The 20,771-nt window shown below is 45.6% G+C and overlaps 1 protein-coding gene across 2 annotated transcripts in view; it reads left to right on the forward strand.

The window, feature by feature from the left end:
• ACTR6 (actin related protein 6) overlaps nucleotides 1-20,771 on the forward strand; it is a 306,657-nt gene that overhangs the window by 198,967 nt on the left and 86,919 nt on the right. For both annotated transcript variants that reach the window (XM_086920320.1, XM_086920322.1), the window contains exon 9: nucleotides 14,650-14,821. In XM_086920320.1, the coding sequence (XP_086776446.1) occupies nucleotides 14,650-14,821 (172 nt within the window). The remainder of the gene's footprint in view (nucleotides 1-14,649; nucleotides 14,822-20,771) is intronic.

The raw sequence follows: 20,771 nt of genomic DNA on the forward strand, positions 1-20,771 counted from the left end.
TATTGCCCGTCTCATTCTTTCGTGGGCTTCTCCTCCTCTCCCGCAGCGGGTTTCCTGCGGGGAGAGAAGCTCGTCGCTGTTACGTGCTCGTAACTACGCGGCTGTGTGCTGGTGCTGTTCCTGGTCCTCCTGCCTCTAGAGGGCACAGGAGGCTGTGCGGGAGTGGCGCGTCGCTTGAACTCTCTTCAGGGAGTTTCAAGTGTCGCGCCCTCACCCGTGGGAACGTTGGTCTGAGGAGGACGCCCGTAGGAGGGTGTAGATCGATTTCGGTGCTCGTTTACCGCGCCTGTGGTGCCCCACGCTTTGCGCTTTGGCTTGATTTCAGGAGAAGAGCAGAGCCTGTATTTGTGGCACGTTGCGGCTGTTTGAAGGTCTTGTATGTCCAGGGGCCACACAGAAGGGACTTGCCCAGACTAATTACCCTGTGCAGTGGAGGGTGTTATAACTGTTATCACCAGCGTAGTCCCAGGGCTTAGAGCCTTTTTTAGTGCGGTTATCGCATTGAAATTGTGGGCTGCCACCCAGCCTCCTTACATTTGCCTCTGTGATTAGGCTTGAGGTTACCCGCTCACCCTGTGACGGTCTCCTGACTGTGGGTGCCTTTAAGGAGTACCATGATGAGTACGAAGAGTTCCATGAGGAGGAAGACCCCCTCGCTGACATGCCTTGGGGGGAGGCCTTTTATGAGGCGGTAGATACATCCATTTACAAGGCTGTTGACCTAGCAATGTCCCCTTTGGAAGACAGGCTGTCGCAAAAAATAGAACAAGCTTTTTCCAAGCTCTCCCAGCAGATTGCTGTCCCCACTACCCAGCCTTCCCAAGACACTGTAGGTGACCCCCCCCCCAAGCGCCCCCGCCAGGCGGGAGTTGATGGGGATGCGTTTGACCGTTTACGTCTGGCCTTTATGGCCAGTCATCCGCAGGTTCCCTCCCTCCCGGCCCCATGCCGCTCTACACCTCCCATACCGGTGTCTGTACCTTCTTCCCCGGCCCCTCAGCCTACACCAGGGACGTCCCAAAAGCCCCCTAGCACAGCGAACATGTTGGACCCTAATGATATAGTCCACCTGCTGTCCTCGGAGTGGGCCCCAGCGGATAAGGTGGCGGCGTACGTGGCTGCTCACATTTAACGCCCCCTGGAGAAGGAAGCTCACAACTGTTTGCGAGCAGAATGCCCTCGACCCTCTCTGGAGGGAAAGGTAGCTCTCACCCCCGAAATTGACCTGCGAATGGGGACGTTCCTCCAAAAATTCATTAGAGACCCCAAAAAGGGAATTGTCAGATCCTGGAGGGCCAGCCAGGATAAACTCCTGGACGCCCAGGGCCCCATTACAAAAATCTTAAACATGGCGGAAGAGTCCAAGGAGTCTGGTTCACTTATTTCCCCAGAGAGTCTTTCTGGCTGAGCACAACGTGTTGTGATCTTTATTGGCAATGCAAATTGTCCCCTCTTCACGGAACGCTGCCGGTCCCTACTCATCAAAATCGACCCGAAGTTGGGTGACCTTCCGGATTCCGAGGCCGGCGCGGTGGACTTTTTGGTGAGCCCTTCGTTAAGGAGCTTGGAAAGTTTGTGAACACTTTCACCTCACTAGACCGGGCGCAGTCCACAATAAAGAAAGTGTTTCCCCGTGTTTTTCGGGGGGCCGGCCAAGGACGGGGCCGCTCGGCGGTCGCCAGCAGCGCCAGACCAACCAGAGAGGCTCCGGAAACTTCCAGGACCAGTCCTGGTTCGGGAACTTTTACCCCACTCGAGCAAAACGGGGTAAAGGAAGAGGATACCGCGGAGGAGCTTCAGCCTCTAGTCCAGGTGAGAGTTCTCCCTTCCTCCACTCAAGACATAGGAGGTCGTTTAGCCCAATGTTTTCAGGTGTGGTTGACTATCACGAGAGATGCGTGGGTACTGCAGACTGGTTGGGGTTTTCACATAGAGTTCGAAGGGACTCCGGTACAAACTTCCACACCTCTCCCAATTCAGTTCTATGTGCAGGACGCCCTCCTGGTAAGCGAGGAGGTGGCGTCTCTTCTCCGGAAGGGCGCTATTTGCCGCACTACCCAGCACCCTCAAGGGGTCCTGAGCAACATTTTCCTGGTCGACAAGACCAATGGCGGGAAGAGACTGGTGATAAACCTGAGCGACTTCAATCAGTGGCTGGTTTATCGCCACTTCAAGATGGAGGGAATCCATCTTCTGAGAGACGTGCTACGTCCTCTAGATTGGATGGTCCGGCTGGACCTCAAGGATGCCTATTTGGTGGTCCCTATATTTCCGCCCCATCGTTGGTTCCTTCAGTCCCTCTGGAACGGCGACGTGTACGAGCTCACGTCCCTTCCTTTCGGACTCTCCTCGGCTCCTTGGTGCTTCACCAAGGTCCTCAAGCCAGTGGTAGAATTCTTACGCTCCAGGGGAGTCAGGATGATCGTTTACCTCGACGATCTCCTACTTATGGGGGAGTGCCCGACCCGCTTGTTTCAACAGCTGCCCATGACATTTTCACTCCTTCAAGACCTAGGCTTTGTCATCAATGAGAAGAAATCTCTGTTGCAGCCTACCCAATCCATTACATTCTTGGGATTCGTCGTAGACTCGCTTGCAGCTACGCTCAGTCTCCCGGGCAGAAAGGTAACCAAGATCCGACACGAGTTGCGTCGGGTGTTGTCCAAACCTCAGATTATTCTCCGGCAGTTGGCGAGAGTGGTGGGACTGTTGTCTGCGTCCATTCAGGCAATCTTCCCGGGCCCGCTCCACTACAGAGCTTTGCAGCGCCTCAAAGGGGTTTTTCTTCGGAAAGGATACCCTTACTCCCACAAGGTCGCTTTGTCCTTGGAGGCTAAAGCCGAAATTCAATGGTGGTTACATCATATGGAGGCGTGGAACGGGAGAGCGATTTTCGGATCCGCACCAGATATGATTATCGAATCGGATGCCAGCAGGCTCGGTTGGGGGGCTCGCTGCGGCGATCTCTCTACAGGAGGGTTGTGGTCTCCCGAAGAACAGAAATTGCACATAAATTGTTTGGAGCTTCTGGCGGGATCCTTCGCGGTGCGGTGCTGGACGAGGGATTCAGTTCAGTCCTGTGTGATTTTAAAAATGGACACCGTATCCGCAGTCCGTTATGTAAATCATCTGGGGGGCAGGAGGCCCAAAGCCTTGTCAGACCTGGTGGCAGGTTTTAGGTAGTATTGCATCGACCATCTGGTCTCCGTCACAGCGGAGTATCTCCCATGCAGAGACAATCTGGAGGCCGACTTCCAGTCTCGCCACTTAAAAGACTCAAGCCTCTGGCGCCTGGACCAGGTGGTCCTTGAGAAGCTGAGCGACCTCTGGGGCCCCTTCTCGGTGGACCTTTTTGTGTCCAGGCTGGATCATCAGGTCCCACGCTTCTTCAGCTGGCGACCGGATCCACTAGCGGAAGCGACGGATGCGTTCCTTCAAGATTGGAGTACGGAGATGGGATATGCATTTTCCCCCTTTGCGATGATCACGAGAGTGACGGCGCAGGTTCGCAGGTAGGCAGCGGATTTGGTGGTGATCACCCTGCTGTGGAGGTCCTAAATATGGTTTCCAGTTCTTCTGGAACTTTCTTGGGATTTTCCAACCCTACTCCCCCACTCTCCGACTCTTCTCCTGAGTCCGGAAGTTCTCCTCACCCTTTGGTGACCACGAGTTTGCTGAGGCTCATGGCGTGGCGGATTTCAGGGGCCACTGGGAAGCCCCAGGCCTTTCGAAAGAGGCTGAATCCTTTATCTCAAAGGCATGGGCGGACAGTACGGTTAAGAGATACAGGTCCGCATGGCACAGATGGACCCGTTGGTGTATTCAACAGTGTTGTGATCCCGTGGTCGCAGATGTGGTCCACATAGTGAATTTTCTGGCCCAGCTGGCGCTGGAGGACTGGCTTATTGGTCCATTAATACCTTTCGATCTGCAGTTTCTTCGGGACATGTGCCGATTGATGAGGCCCCAGTGGGGGAACACCCGTTGGTCTGCCGATTGTTGCGTGGGATTCGCCTTTCAATTCCGCCGGAACCTCGGTACTCTGCACTTTGGGATGTGAATCAGGTGCTTAATCTGTTTTTATCCTGGCAGCATAACAAGTACCTCTCCAGGAAGGAGCTTTCAGCGAAATTAGCCATGCTCCTAGGCCTAATTTTTTGTAGACGGGTGTCTGATGTACGAGCCCTGGTACGAGCCCTGGATGTTTCGGGCAGGATTTTCACTCCGGAAGGAGTGACTTTTACCTTACTCAGACGCACGAAGTGCCATACTAGATCTATTTCTTACCCTCAGTTTCAGGATTCCCCAACATTGTGTGTTGTTCGCTGCCTCAAGGCTTATGAAGAAATGACAGAGGAGCTTCGCCCTCCCGGCGAAAGACAACTCCTCATCTCTTTGCGCAAACCTTTTGAGGCTGTTTCCTCACCCACTATTGCCAGGTGGGTGCGTTGGGTGATGCAGGAGGCTGGCATTAGCCTTAGCCAATTTGGACCACACTCCACAATGGGTGCGATGGCGTTGAAGGCCTTTAGTCTTGGTGCGCGTTTGGAGAATATCCTCAACGCGGCGGGCTGGTCTTCTGATTCCACATTTAAGCGGTTTTATTTCAAACCGGTTTTGAATATGGCGTATTTGGTTATGGGCAAGCTTTAAACAAGCATAATCCTCGCCTCCAGTCCGGACATAGAATGAAAAATTTCCTAGCTAACGGAACGGAAAGTTTCAATTCTATTAAGGACTCGGAGGCGAGGATTATCCCGCCCTGGCTTCCTGGAGGAGATCCCTCCCCGTATGTCAGTAAGTAATGAAGTTTAAGAAAAAGTCAGAGTTGCTGTCATTGATGCTCAGTTCTGTATTGTGCTTCATTTTTGCTTCACTTTGTCCAGTGCTACCTCTGGTAATTTGTTTTTTTACCCTCAGACTCGGACTCCAACAAACAGGATGCCTGAAGAGTGAAGAGTGGCTGGATACGCGCTCAGAAAGAGGAGGAGAGGACACTGTTAAAGGAGTATGTTGGGCTGCCTTGGCCCTGATTGGACAGTGGTGCTTGACCGTTGATTGGTTGTTACCAGGAGTTTCTTGTGTTTTTGTCTGACTACAGTTTCCCGTTGTTCCATGGGAAATGTAGTCTTGTTGTATACCTTCGCTGCTATGCATTTAAGTGGAGAAAGAAGTCATAATCCTCGCCTCTGAGTCCTTAATAGAATTGAAACTTTCTGTTACGTTAGCTAGGAAATTTTTCATTATCAGGCCCTGCCGCTCGGGTTAAATTTAACCTCCTTATGATGTGCTTCACATTTTCAGGGCCGCATAAGGGAATTAGATTTTTTACTACATGCCGCATACAGGTTTTTCCATCACTAGGATCTGGCCCATCACTAGACTTACATAATTGATTTAGGTGCACCTCCCAGGAAGCCTCATCAACTTTGCAGCTCATGGCTACCGCAGATCGACCCGCTGCATCTTGGATCAACCTCCAGAAGCCTTTAATATTTTTTATTTTCTATGGTTTCCAATAGAGAGTCCCAACATTTTTATTTAAAGCTTCTTTTTTTTAGATCTCTCTAACATTTTATATTCCTTCTTCAATTTTAATAAATTGTTATGGCCCTCCTGATCAAATCTTAATTTCATCTTTCTTCCTTCTCTCCTCAGCAGTTTTTTTTCTCTCTCTACATATGGAGTCAAACCAGCCCATTTTCTGTCTGCCACCCTCCTGCTGAGTTTTTTCCCTTTTTTCATCTTCTTTAAATTTGCACATGGGCATTGTACTGCCTGCTTAATTTTTTCCTCAAACCAAGGAACTCTCTGGTTCCATACAAATTCAGAAGCTAGATTTTGTTGGAGACTAGATAATTTTATAATATATTCCTCAGTCATTTTTGTGGTTAATCTTTTTGGATAATCCATAGGTTGGAATAGAACTTTTTCACAGACTCTTGGGGGAGCTCTCACTATTTCACAATACAGAGGATAGTGGTCACTTTCTTTGCGCTTAATTACCTTGAACTTGTTTACTGAAGCAAAGTTCCATTCATGTACAAAGAAATAGTCTATGGGGCACAATTGGTTGCCCCTTCTAAATGTTTGCTCTGCTGGTCTATCGGATTACGATCTACCGTTTAAACTAACTAGTCCATGTGACCCTAGGAATTTCCCTAACTCTTCATCTTGCTTATTCATAATACTGCTGGGAATAGGGCCGGCATTATCACATATGCGCCTAAGATTTCATTCATCCAAGGGTACAGTTTTCCAGGAGTTAGTTTATGATTAAATCACCAGTAATAAATAGAAAATCCTTACCATATTTATCATTTAGGGATATCAAATCTGCTTTAAAGAGCCCCATTTCTTTTACATATTCTTCATGGGTACTCCACTGTACATATATGTTAACCACAATCACAAAATCATTTTGCCTTTTCTGGTCCTGTAGTTGTACCTCACTGGCCAGCATCCATTTACAAGAGGTATTTATCAACGCCGCTTTATTTATTGTTCTTGTGGAAATTAATGTCATGATCCCACCAGAAGGGCGTCCAAATCTAGCTTTGGGAGCCGCTTTATAAATCTGGATAAAGCCTTCAACTATGGGGGTACTGTCGCATAACCAAGTTTCTTGCAGACGGACAATGTCTGCCTGCCATGAAACATTTTTTACAGAATCTATCTTTCTTTTCTCTTTTAGACCATTAATGTTCCACGATATTATTCTTAGTCTATGCGACGACCCGTTTCCCTAATCTATTTCGCTAAGATGACTGGACTCATTTGCTGCCCACCAAGATTTATATAAGTCTCTATCCTCAATGCTCCAGTTTCCCCTAATTCTTATCCGGCTCGTGGTTTTCAAAAACTATTTTGATTTTCTCTCTTGCTCCGCATGCCCCTGTAATTAATCTTGCTTATCTTTTTCCCAAGCCTGCACGACAGTTCAAGAAACTGCTATCTGGCTGACTAACATTTTCTAATTCCGTCTCTGTGATTAATCTTATTCCTTCCTTTAATATTTCTTTTTCAACATTTACTATTGCAGATTTAATCATCCCTGAATATACTTCTACTTTTGTCACTTCCTTGCCTTTACTACTTGGTAAAAATCCAACCTGCCTTAAATCCTTTGATTCAATTTTACATAGGCTTGGACATTTTGAGAAGGAAAATAAAAGTTGCATGCGATTTAATGGAGTAATTATCCTTAACTTTTTCCTGCCCTTAGGTACATCTAATGAATCCCTGACTTCTTAAGCCGATTTTCCAGGAAATCGTTGTGACGTTTTGGTACGGGTGGAAGTAGCCATGCCTGTATTTGGACTGCATGGTCTATGTCTAAATATGGTTATGATTTCTATGCCTATATTAGGGCAATGTGAATTGAACCTATATAAGGGCATGAATCTGGAAATTACGCTCTGATCCTAAAACGCCATACAACAATACTAGGTGTCCTTGTATAAATTCTCATGCATATGTATTTTCCTAGTCTATGTACAATTTACTAAGTGCACATAATTGAGTGTATCCTTGCATGTCATGTATGATGTCTTATGGACATTTTATTAAACTTAGTGTTGTCTTTGTAAGTATTGCATTTTGGTTATAGGAGTAGAAGTTCTCTTTTTCTTCTTGAGGACAATTGTCATTTGTATGTATAAGGGGGAGATGTGTTGCGTTGGTAGAATGTTAGATATGTAATAGCGAATTGAGAATGTGTGGGGAAAATGTATTCTCTGGAGGATTGAAGCAGGAGTGGATTGGAAATCTGTGTGCTGGAGGTAACTTAATGAATCGAATAAAGTTGGATATTCAACTACATATGCCTGGTGGATCTTTACAGTAATCCTGTCTTTCTTATGCAGCGCCATGGTCCTTTTTGATGTGGATCCCTATTGAGACGATGCCCAATTGCCCATTATATCTTTTAACCTTAAAACTGTAATTTTTGTCACAATAAGGTCAACTCGTAAGTGAGCTGAGGGCACTTTCAGTAGCTGCCTTAAATAAAAAATAATTGTACTCTAACAATTGTTGAGGGTTCAAGCTGCATTCCTATTGAAAGCAGTGGCATCTTTTAATGCTCGTCAGATGATCACCCTTATGACCTTCTTTTCTCTGTCTCACCTTTGAAAAAGGGGGAGAGACTCGTTCGTCTGGATCCCGAGAGAGCTATCTGTTTCTGCATTGATCGTTCTATGGATGATTAGCTCTTTGTAGGATTCTCAGGAGCAAATAAAGGCAACACAGTGAAGAAAAGAACCATCTCTAGTTATATAGTCCTCTGCTTTACAATCTGCTACATATTAGCAGGAAGCAGCTATCTAGAGAACTGATGGCTCTTTCGACGTTGAGTGCCTGTCCTGGGTATCTTTCAAGCTGCAATGTGGTCATCAGTCCACAAGTTCATGAAGTACTATTTCCTTGACAATCAAGTCAGTTGGTATTGGCATTTTGTCTGATCATTACTGCAGGACTTTTTAATCACTTGTGAGGTCTTCTTTGGTATCTATTCCCGAAGTGCAGAATCTGTAGTTAGAAGCACCCATTAGAAGAACAAGTTACTTAACTTCGGTAACACTCTTTTTAGTGGATACTCTTATCTAACTGTAGATTCCGCACCACCCTCTCTCCTCCACGTTCTATGAAATTGTCTTTATCCATCTAAAAAGGTCCCAATCTAGAGATCTGCACTCTGGTCATACCACTTTTCTGAAGGGCTTTGCTTTTGAGGGCGTGGACTAGCCTACAAAAGAAAACTGACATCGGAGTGCATGGGTGGCACCTATATGCGGCTCAGTTTGTCACTTCTGGAGTGGAACAACGTCACCACAGACCTACACAGTGCACTAACTGGTACTGTTTTTGAGTTTTCCGGATCCTGCCTGACACCGGTAGAGCCTGCAGTTGGCTGTATGATAGAAGCATGCATGGTTAAACAACATGTGCGTCTACCACACAGCCCAATCCACAAATGCATCTTAACCACGCATTCCTTTACCACACATGCCTTTACCACGCAATTTCATGGTATAGGCATGAATGGTAAAGGGATTTGTGTGGCTAAGGTCACCACTACCCTGACCACCCCCTGATCTCCCCCCCCCCCCACCCCCACCTCCCTTGCTGTTCCTAAAACCCTGCCCCTTTACTAACACTACCTCGACCCCTTCACCCCATGTTGACTCTACCCATCCCCCTCCCCCTGCCCGAAGACCTAAAACCCTGTCCCATTACTCACACTAAACCCCTGTGCTGTCCCTCATTCTACCCCAACCCTTTCAATGCCCTGAAACCTTCCCTGCCCTAAAAACTACCCGGAATACCCAATCCCCTCTCTTTGCCCTAAGACTTAAAACACTGCCCCTTTACTTAGACTACCCCCCACGCCCCGGGCTGTCCCTTAAACTACCCCAGCCACCTTCCACTGCCCTGAAACCTACCCAACCCCCCCTCACCAGCCCCACTCATCTAACCGTTGTGTCTTCCTGCTTCTGTATAGCCAGCAGATAGACCAAGCACTGCCTTAACCATGTAAATGCGTGGTATAGGCATATGCGTAGTTAAGGCAAGTGTGATTGCGCTTGCTTTGTTGGAACATGCTTGGTTAAGACCGCGGTGTTCTGACTGTTCCCCTCTGCAATTAGAGTATCCACCAGGAGTATTACCAAAGGTAAGTAACTTGCTCTCCCAAACACTGCATCTCACACTCAGGGAGGCTTTAAGAGGACCATGTGTCCATTTTGCTGCAGTGCGTTCAGGATCTTTTGGACAAAGGAGCAATAGATGAGTCCCGGCCTCGGATATTGAAACTGGGTGCTCTACTGATATGTCCTCGTTCCAAAGAAGGACAGAGAGTTAAGCCCTGTTTTAAACCTTCAACCTCTCAGTTTCTTCTTGCGACTTATTCTATCTGCCTTAGATCCAGGAGACTGGATGGTGGCAGTGGACCTGCATGATGGAATACAGGAGATTGTTCAACTACCTCATATTCTCATTCTGCCAGCCCATAAGGAATATTTGTGGTTCATAATACACAACTTCCCTAAGCCACTGTTTATGAAGATGATCTTACCCTTTTTGGTCATCAAAGCTCTCTTGAGGGATGCTCTCTTAACCCTACATACAATTGTCAATGCCTCCCTCACTCGAGGCATCCTCTCAGAAGTTCGCAAGATTGGCCAGATCCTCCCATTCTTAAGGAGAACTGCACTAGACCCTAATAACCTCACCTACTATCGGACCATCACCTACCTACCATTCATCTTCAAGATCCTTGAAAAAGCAGCCTAATGTCAACTCCAAGATCACATCAGTGCTAACCATCTCTTACACAACTACCAGTTTGGCTTCAGACCCGTTGCAGCACAGAAACTGCTACCTTACACATCATAGCAGATGCTCTCTTGACCACAGATGATGACCCCTGCCTTCCTCCCAATATTACCCAGTATGTGGGACCAGGGCAGGGAGGCTTTCAAACAACCAGCGGCATCCAAAACTATAACACCAAGCGTGGAAAAGAACTACTGCTTCTCCTCAAAGGACCCTCCACAGATCAGGGGAAACGTGCCAGCCAACTCAGCAAATGCCCCGAAATCTAAAGGGTCATCCCCTGACCGGGACAGCAAGAGAGTAGAACAGGTGGTGAGAAAAATGGTGAGATAAGCAGCAACGCAATGGTGCAAAGCCAACTGGAATGCTCTACTAAACAGCTACGCTCACCATCACTGGGATGAGATGGAAGAGCTCATGAGGCACCGGCCAGAGGGTTTTAAGAAAAGGGCAAACACTGTGCTGCAAGAAGGCATGACAATCACCAAATTATGCCTCAGTTCCATTTTGGATGCAGTAAACCCAGCCAGTAAGCAACTATGCCCTTGTACCACCTCAGCTTGGCTTGGCTGAGGTTCCCAGGATTCAAACAGGAAGTTCAGTCAGCAATAATAAACATGCCCTTCACTGGGGACATCCTGTTTAGATAGGCTGCAGGGCATGATAAAAGATAATGCGACACCAAGGCCATGAGAGCCCTGCAGTCTAAGGGACCAGTTAGAGGAAGCATAGCTCAGAGGAAAAGAACACCCACAAGGGGAGCCAAACGGACACACATCACATATCCACTATCCTTTTCAATCAAAATAACAGACTAACATGTTCACTTTTCAAATTGCATATTTCACTATACTATTTCACTACTAATCCTTTATGGGTTCCAGAGTAGCTCGCCGAAAAAAGCGCTTTAACACCTCATCATGGGTAGCAAGCACTATATAACTGCAAACCTTTTTCCCTCTTCTATCCCTCTGCTACCCTTCTCTATTCAAATAACTGACTAACCTATCCACCACTCAAATTACTTTCATAGTTCACTATACTAATTTAACACTAATCCTTTATGGTTTCCGGAGTAGCGTGCTACTCGCCGAAAAAGCACTCTGACACCTCGTCAGGGGTAGTAGGCACTATATAAATGCAATTACAATACAATACATGCAACCTTCCGTCACCAACAGTGTAAGGCTACAGTTCCACCACAGTGGCAGTACATTACAAGTGCCAAGCAGCCTTTCACGGCCACGGAAGGGGAAAAGGGGAACCTCAAAAGGGAGACACCATACCAGCAGGTGGTTCTCTCAAAACAGTCTCCTACCCAGGTCACCAGTCGGAGGAAGAATGGGAAGGTTACTGGAGGAATGGAAAAAACACCTCGGAAAAATGTATACTAAATATTAAAAGATATGGCTATTGTATAGAGTTAATAAAGTCACCTCCAAGGATACCATCTGAAAAGAAGAGTATAAAGGAAGAGGAACAACATCGACTACAACAGGACGCGGAAGACCTGTTAAGCAAATAATCTATAGAAATAATACCTTCAGAGGAAAAACTCCCAGGGGTGTACCTTTTTGACATGGTCACCCACACTTTCTGCTCTGGTTCCCTCCCAACCAGGTCCCCAGTGCCAGATCCCTTTCCCTAAACTGTATAAATGTTTCCCCAATTAGCAATACCTTTAGCTGGTAAGTGGCACCCCTTATACCTAGGGCAAGGAGGCTAAAGAGGGTCCATAAGGGCTGCAGCATGTATTGGACCACCTTAAAGGACCCCTCTCGTATGTCATACAGCCTGCCATTTCTGGCTGTGTGTCTTGGTGCAATTAAAATGAAAAATACGATATGTGCACACCTCTGTGTGCCATTTCTACAGGCATTATAGGTAAACCACCCTTACAGCCCTAAGGCAGGGGCAATATACTGCATATGTGGACACACCTGCATGAGCACATATGCCCCTGTGATGTCTAAGTCAATTCTTAGATGTAACAAGTGAACAGGGAAGGCATTTTAAGTAAATGTGCTGGACATTGGCATAAACGAGTTCCCAGCTACATGATGGCTTCACTGAAAACCATGGTGTTTGGTATCAACTACCTTGTATGAATAAACCCACACTGATTGGAGAGGTGGATTCATTATCCATTATCCATTATCCATTATTCATGCATCCAGAGGGCTTGTTAGAGGTACGCCCTGAAAACCTACCAGCTTCTAGTGTGCTGGCTGACTGGTGTACACCTGCCTGCTACCACAGACAGGTATCTGACCCACAGGGGTGGTAGCCCACGTTCTCTGGAGTCTGGAACAAAGGCTGCCCTGGAGAGGGTTTTTTTACACCCCTCCAACAGGATGACCTGTAAACTTCAAAGAGCCCCCACCTTGGGTTTGTGAATTTGACTTCCCTCATAGGTGAGGGGATGCCACTGCCGCCATCTCTGACCAGGGCCCAGTTGGCGCTTGGACAGGTGGGAAAATTAGTAGTCAGAGAGGCATGATCACCCTGAAGCTAGTTCTACATCTTAAGTGGGCTACCTGATGTGGACACGAATTATAAAAGTCTGCCATCTTGGTGATGGCTGCATAAGGACCTCTGTGACAGGGTTATGCCGCTTCCCTGATCCCTATGGGCCCCGCGAAGGGTCACTTTGACAGAAATCTATTTATTTAAGGCTGTATGATGAGAGATGTCTGTGTGAGGGCATTTGAACTTTTAGCTTGGAGTGAATATGGGTAGTAGACTGTAGGTTGGTTAAAAGGGATACCAAACTAAACATTAATGTGGTGGTACCCTTGGCAGGATTTAAAAACAATAATTGAACTTGGGCTATTGCAAGAGCCAAATGTACCCAATTAGCCTAAATGAGTGGGTATGGTCAGGTCGACATGTTTCACCCCCAATGGTCCAGCCTTACCAATGGTGTTTCCTCAGGACCTAAAAAAAGGATCCCTACACCACACGTAAGACGTGATCTGTAGTGCAGGTATTCCCCTAAAAGAAGACCTTTTCGAGCCTCTCGGATATAAAAAACATCCTTGTTTCATGAACTGCTCGGAAGCTTGTGCTTGTGATTTTCACGCAGCATTTCTTTCGGCTAAATTACTCTCCTTCCCACTGAATAGGGTGCGGGCGGGTCCTTCGGTTAAACCAGAGACAGAAACAGTGTGCTTTAGAGGTAGAAGAACGTTGCTATCCTGCGTTGCTTTTTATTTCTATTCTTTCTATCGTGGACAGGCTGCAACTGAGGAACCACTCCGGTGGCTACTTTACTCAGCTGCATGTGTAGGGTCATTATTACGTTTCCCACTTCGGTGCAAACAGCCAAATCTTTATCATGAACTACTACTGGTGCTAAGGCGGTGCTGCGAGCGTCAGGAGAACCCGCCTTTAAGGACGTTTCTAGTTGTATCAGAAATTCTGCAGTGCGCCGTGCTGGGTGAATGTGTTACACTGTAGATGCAGCTAGAACTGTGAGCCACTGACCCAGCCCCTAAGCCTGCCGGGAGCACCCAGAAGCATACACCGTGACCATCAGTAATGGTGCCTTAACAGCACTGCTGCTCCTTGACAGCTGAGGAGGTTCTATAAAGCGTTACTTGCCTTTCAGTGTGGGGGATAAGGATCACCACACTGAAATGCATTAGTCTAATGGCCCATGCGGGGTACTTAGCATGGCTGGAATGTGTAGGTCACAAAGTGGTCTAATCTTGTTACACAAATTTCCAAGTGTAGAAATGTAATAGACTCCCAGCTATCTTCTAATGATAAATACATGATTATGATAATTTTTATGAAAGACGTGTGTGTGGTAGTCCACCATTTCTTCTGTATTGTCTCCAGTATTGTCTCTAGTGCGCAATATTAGTCTACAAATCTGTTCCACAGTACAATATGTTTATAACACAAGTCACACACTAATCTCACAATATATAACAGTAAATAAGAGGACTTCACACCACATCTTTACATTTCAACACATTCATAAGAATATTCTTTATCCATATTTGTATTATTCATAATATAAGGCAATTTATATTGTCTCTAGTGAGATCAGTTATGTCATTTGGGAAGTCATCTGTTTCATCAAGGATAAGGTCATGAACATTGAACTTGAGTGTTAGTTATGGATTCCAGGGCAGGTGTGAAAGTTGTTGTTTGTGGAGCTAACTACAATTGTGGGAGTTTAAGGGGATTTTCTGTTTCATTTCATAACAATGACTAATCTTAAGAAGTGGATTTTTAAGTGAATATGTATTATGCAAAATTGTTCTAACCTGTGGATTTACCAGTGTGTGCTTGCATTTCATGTAGCCACTAGAAGAGATGGTGTACAGTGGAAAATATAAAACTGGGGAACAGATTCTTCGCTTGGCAAATGAAAGATTTTCAGTTCCGGAAATACTCTTTCACCCGTCCGATATAGGCATTCCAGAAATGGGAATTCCAGAAGCTATTGTGCACTCCGTTCAGAATCTTCCCGGAGGTAGGGGGACTAGAATTTTCAAATTCGAGGAATTTTAGGTCCACACTATATGTTTAAAACATTTTGAACATGATAGAGAGCTACGTAACACTGCCAGTTCAGGTCATATATAATCCATAGTACTGGGGCTTTTACTCTGTTTTGACAGAATGTTTGGAACAGGCAACAATGATGGCTTTTGCAATATGTGTCACAGTTCACACACTCTGATATGCCAGTCAAATTTAATTAAGAATACTACATTGAGGTTTGGTCCAGTTGTTGCTCATCATAGTTTTTCCATATTTCTTTGTGGTTGGGTAAAAACATGGTTCTATGTGAAGATATTGCTTGAATAACTTAGATTAAAGCAAAACCTTAAAATAAGTTAGTTTGAATATAATATTAAAAAATTCGGGTTTAAATTGGAAAGTGCAAAATATTTGCAATATCTAACAGATGTTTGTTACAGCGATGATTTTTGTTCAAGTGCTATTTTTTTTATTCTTATTTAGTTGTACATTAGCATTTGCCTGTAAATTCTTTGTTTTGCAGCTTTTGCATTATGCAGGACCTTTTACCAATTCGTTGCTGCTGTTGAGAAGACAAGGTTCTCTCCGAGCACCTCAAACAGACACACTGACTTTTGACTTTACATCCTGCTTGTTGGGAAGACACCCCATACTCTGCTCCTGTCATTCCTCTGCTTTCTAACCAAAATACTATCTCAGTTTTTACATTTATATAATATTATTTAGATTTAGGAAACAATATATTGTAACACACCCTTATCTTGTAGTGGAATCCTCACCTTAAGAACCAAACAGCATGGACCCAGAATTGCAAAGGAAAGCTGTTTTAAAAAAGAAATTGCATGCATTGCAAACACTATTTTCTTCAGGCTTCCAAGTGCACCAGGCTAGATGCCAAGCTGATGAGTGAGATGAGAAACAAACCACCAGTAATATCCAAATATTAAATTCCTAAGACAACTACTGAACCAACATTCTTCCCCAATCCCAGCATCTGTCCAAAATTCTAGACAGAGCACCCCCTTGTGCAAGCCAGGGATCTCCAAAAGACACACTGTAATTCTCTACTCTGAGACAGTCTCCTGACTGTTATAGGGTACCAATATGTTGTCCTACGTCCGGAATGTCTCCCAGAGGGCATTCCATTCCATTGATATCGGCCTTTTGCCCAATCCTCTGTATTCCTTACGCTGAAATGCACTGCTCTTTGCTAAAGCCCAGTGCATTGACTCTTCCTGCCAACGAGCGATTAGGGGGTACCTAGGGGGCTTCCAGCATCTAGTCAATAGTTGTTTTGCTAACAGTAGACTTAAATCTACAAACCGGGAAGTCACTTTAGAGCTCTTAGGTCTGAGTTATAAGCCTAGTGTACACTGTTCTAGTGTACACTAGGCAATGGTCTGCACCTGTTGACTCCAACAGTGTTGCCCCCAACTTCAGTCTAATAGGCTGTTAGTGAAGGGCAAGCCCACAACATATGCGTGAGAGATCTATGTCCGGTGTGTGGCTTCGGGTGGCAGCCAAAGGAGGCTGCAGGAACATAACATTAATTTTGTGAGATAGGCCCTATGGAATATGGAAAATTGAACACATTTAAAATGTGAGTTATGGGAGATCTGTGTGGGGTTTTGTAAAAGAAAGGTCCTATCTCAGTCATTTATATCCCTGTTCAGATCTGCCTCCCATCTGGTCCTGGGAGAGTCTAATGGTAGCATAAGATGAGTGCGGAGCCCCTGATACAGCCATCGGATCAGGTGCCTATCTTGTTCCATGGTGTATAGCGCCTGGAGTAGTTTCTGTGTTTTCGGCTCCTTTCCATCTGGTGCCCAGTGCCGGCAGATGTAGCCAAAAATACTTACATGTGTTAAAAACAGTGTTTCAGGCCGCCTATGGATGTGTTCAAAATCAGTGTGGCAATAATTCTTCATCTCCGAATAGAGAGCCTAAGGACGTTAACCCTTCCAATTCCCATGGGCGCAGCACCCCAGATGTTAGTGTCCAATGGCGTGGGGAGGCCGCATAAGGTAACATTAGTGGCATTTGCCGTTGGGGGCGCAGTATATCTCATGGCGATCTTCCAATAAGAGAGGGCCATGCGTAACAATAGGGGCCCCACTGAGGTTATAGGTGGGCCAGGGCAAAGCATCCTATGCAGCTGTTCTATATGAAGCATTCTGGTGGTGTACCCAATTTCTTCGAGGTTGTGATCGGTAGCCAATATGCCAGCCACTGTAGCTGTCCAGCTGTACAATAGGCCTTGAGGTTTTTAACACAGTTTTTAAGCATCTGATTAGCACATTGCCATCCACACCAAGCTAGAAAGGGACAAAGTATTTTGTAAAGCACAGGATTAGCAGAGTGCCATCCACGCCGAGATCTAGGTCCTAGCTTTCACAATTATGCAGTAGTTGATCACAAGTTAGTATCTGAGACTTTCAAAACATGTGCAAAGTACAGATATTGCCAAACTCAGCATTATGTGTGCTCATCAGTTTGCCAAAGGTATTGCAGACCACACTATTGTTAAGGAAACTACATTGCCTCCCATCGGAAACAATACTTGCCTTAAACCATGATCGTAATTCACCAAGATGTATTTTGGTGATGCACCTATGAAATCCATAATATAATTTGACTGAATACCAGCATTTTCTATGACCCATTGTGACACGAATACTAGCCTCAGGCAGTTGTGTGCAGGTACAAAGCCGTGCTAGGAGGCACGATGGAACATTGGAACATTCTGGAAGTGATGGCATGTGGGACAGCCTGCCAGTTTAGACTTGATTGTTGCTTTTTGCTTCTTTGATTTATTTGTTTTTATTAACCGCATTACAGCAATAGTGTACAGTGATACGTGAAGCATCTAGTGTTACTAGACATGTCTGCCGCATTCGACACGGTGAGCCACATTATATTGGTGGAAAGATTAAGACGCTTGGGGGTAAAATGGCGTGCTCTGCAGTGGCTGCAATTTTATCTATCAGGGAGGCAACAGGCTGTGACTATGTCATCCTTCGAGTCCAGTAAATCCCCTGTACATCATGGGGTTCCACAAGGGTCAGCGATTATCCCCATTCTTTTCAACATATACCTGCGTCCTCTTCTTTCCCTAATCAAGTCTTACGGAGTTAATGTGGTTAACTATCGGACGACACCCAATTGGTGTTTTCCCTGGAAGGGAAACAGGCAGTGTCCATGGACACCTTTCAGGTATGCATGTGCCAGACAGTATGCTGGCTTAGACAAAACTCCTTACAATTTAATGGGGGGAACACAGAAGTGATATTCTGCCCACCCATTAGTATGCAGTTATCCTAAAATGGAGTTTAGACTTACCCCGGAAGATGATCCCCTGTTCCCCGCCAAAATAGTGCGTAATTTGGGGGTACATATGGATGGTAGTCTTCAAATTGAAACTCAAGCAAATAAAACTGCTAGTGTCTGCTTCTCCCTGATGCGGATGCTGCGACAGATCCTCCCGCTTTTGCCTAAAGACACCCGGTTGCTGGTGGTAAGAAGTGTAATCCTTAGTAGACTGGACTACTGCAATGCCCTGTACCTGGAAGCTCCACAATACATCTTACGGGGCTTGCAGAGTCCAGGCTATAGCAGCAAAACTGGCACTGAATAGGTAATATAGGGCTTCTACGACCTTAGCCCTAAGAGACCTACATTGGCTGCCTATCAAAGAGAGAGTCTGCTTCAAATCCCTGTGCATTGTGTATAAAGTAGTACACAATGTGGGCCCTATTCCACTACAGGAGAGATTTGTATGGCATAATACAAATAGGCAGCTCCGTTCTTCTAATGAAAATCTGATTAAGACCACCAGATTTAAGAAATCCAGAATGGGGGGCAGAGCGTTTGGTGTAGCAGCCACACGACAATGGAACGATTTACCTCAGATCATTAGACAGGCCCATTCGCTGACCTGTTTCAGAAAAGAGTTGAAAACTTGGCTGTTCCCTGGGATGGAAGACTAGTCCTCCCTCTATCAACGCTAGGCTGTTAACCTGCTGTTTACCATCAAGGTCGAGCGCCAGGAAACCCGTAGGGTGACAGTTTTATGCGCTATACAAATATTCAATACAATACAATACAAAATAGGGCAGAAGAATCGGAATCAACCCAACTCCAGCAGGACCAAAAGTTACAAAGGCGTTATCCCAATACTGGGACAATAGCAGTAGAAGGGGCAGGATATGGGAGAGGTTAGGGCAAAAAAAAGGTAAGGGAGCACAGAAATGGGGTTTGGGTTTCATGAAATTCAAAAAAGAGGGGGGAGATAGAGGGAAAGCAGATAGGTTCGCCCTCCACAGCCAAGTGTACTTACAAAAACAATCTGAAAAACAAGATCAAAAGAACCTAGCTTACAAAAATGAGTCACTTTCAACATTGGATGTGTCTCAAAAAATACAAACTGGGCGGGGGGGGAGGGATAAACCTTTTTCTTTAGTCCCCTCACTCACCGGAGTTTCCTCACGATGACATGCTTCATCATAGGGGCTTCCCAACCCGCTGCGGGTTGAGGCGTGCTACAACTAACGGTACTACGTAGGAGCACTTTTTATTTGTAGACTATATGTGGTGTCATGTGAAAAAAAAAGTAAGGGAGCACAGAAATGGGGTTTGGGTTTCATGGACAGATCAGCAGTCGTCAACTATCATTCCTTACGTACCATCGGAGCAAAATGATACAACAATGCCACGGTACTATAACACTACTTCATTTTCGACACCGCCCTCAAAGGAGATCTCTGGAGGCAGTATGGATGGCATGTGAACTCCAAAACACTGACCTGGTGAGTCTCACCAGATTAGTTTTGAGAGTGTTTGTGGTGTGGAGGGAATGGGGAAATTCAGCAACTGAGGTAGGATGAGGTGATTCTAAGGTATCCAGCATGAGTGATATCTGCCTCGAAGGATGAGAGAAATTAACTCCATGACTTTTCATATGCCTCTAGTTTGACATTGTATGTAGAGCATTCATGAAGCTGTAAAATTTACCTGTAGCCGTGACACACGCAGCTGTGGCCTACGGCTCCTCCAGATGTCTGATCTAATGTCCTCTTCAGTCCTCTGGAAGAGAGTGTGTGGAATCTGCAGAGGTAACATCCTGAATACATAGTTGTACTGGTTGGCTACCACCATCTTAATCATTTACACCACCCCCCACAAGGAACGGTTCAGGTTGTCCACTTATAGTCCTTCTTAGATCTCTCCACCAGTGGAAACAGACCTCCAATCAAGCACCCAAATAGTGTGTGTGTGTGTGTGTATATATAGCTGAACACAAAATCAAATACAGTGCCATTTTTAATGCTTTCCTAAATTTGCTGTAATCCGCCAAGTTCGAACAGGCAGTGGCAGTTTATTCCAGAGGGTATGGGACAAGTAGGAGAAGGTTCTTCCACTACATTTAGATCTTAGAATGCATGAGACCAACAGTAACTCATTTTCACTGGAGCACAACTTCCTAGTAGGATGACAAAGGTACTTAGGACCTTTCCCCTGCAGAGCTTTGTAGGTTACACATCATATTTTAAATATTTTTCTCTTTACTGGTGTTATATGGCCGTTAGGGTCATTGGCGACATTGCTAAGTTAGCATGAGCTCTGCTGCAATGATGCTGATTTTGCACATGTTACTATATAACTTTATTTTGCAAGACTCTGTTTGTGCCTTTCACATGAGAACTGTCTGCTTTCTGTGTTCTCTGCTGGTTCCCGGAGTTTAGACTGAACCCTAGGTGCAAAGTCGATAAACAATGCCCCTTGTTATTCTGTTCTGGTCAGTCCGTAGCACCTAGATAAAACATGCTAACACAGCTGCACTTCTGGAAACTCGTGCTTTAATATTACGGGGATGCATGCAGTTCAGTACACACTTGGAGAGGGGCCTTTCCAGGGAGAAGAGCTATGCTGTTCCTATTATG

The sequence above is a fragment of the Lissotriton vulgaris genome, chromosome 5 (genome assembly GCF_964263255.1).
Source record: "Lissotriton vulgaris chromosome 5, aLisVul1.2, whole genome shotgun sequence".
Classification (NCBI taxonomy): domain Eukaryota; kingdom Metazoa; phylum Chordata; class Amphibia; order Caudata; family Salamandridae; genus Lissotriton; species Lissotriton vulgaris.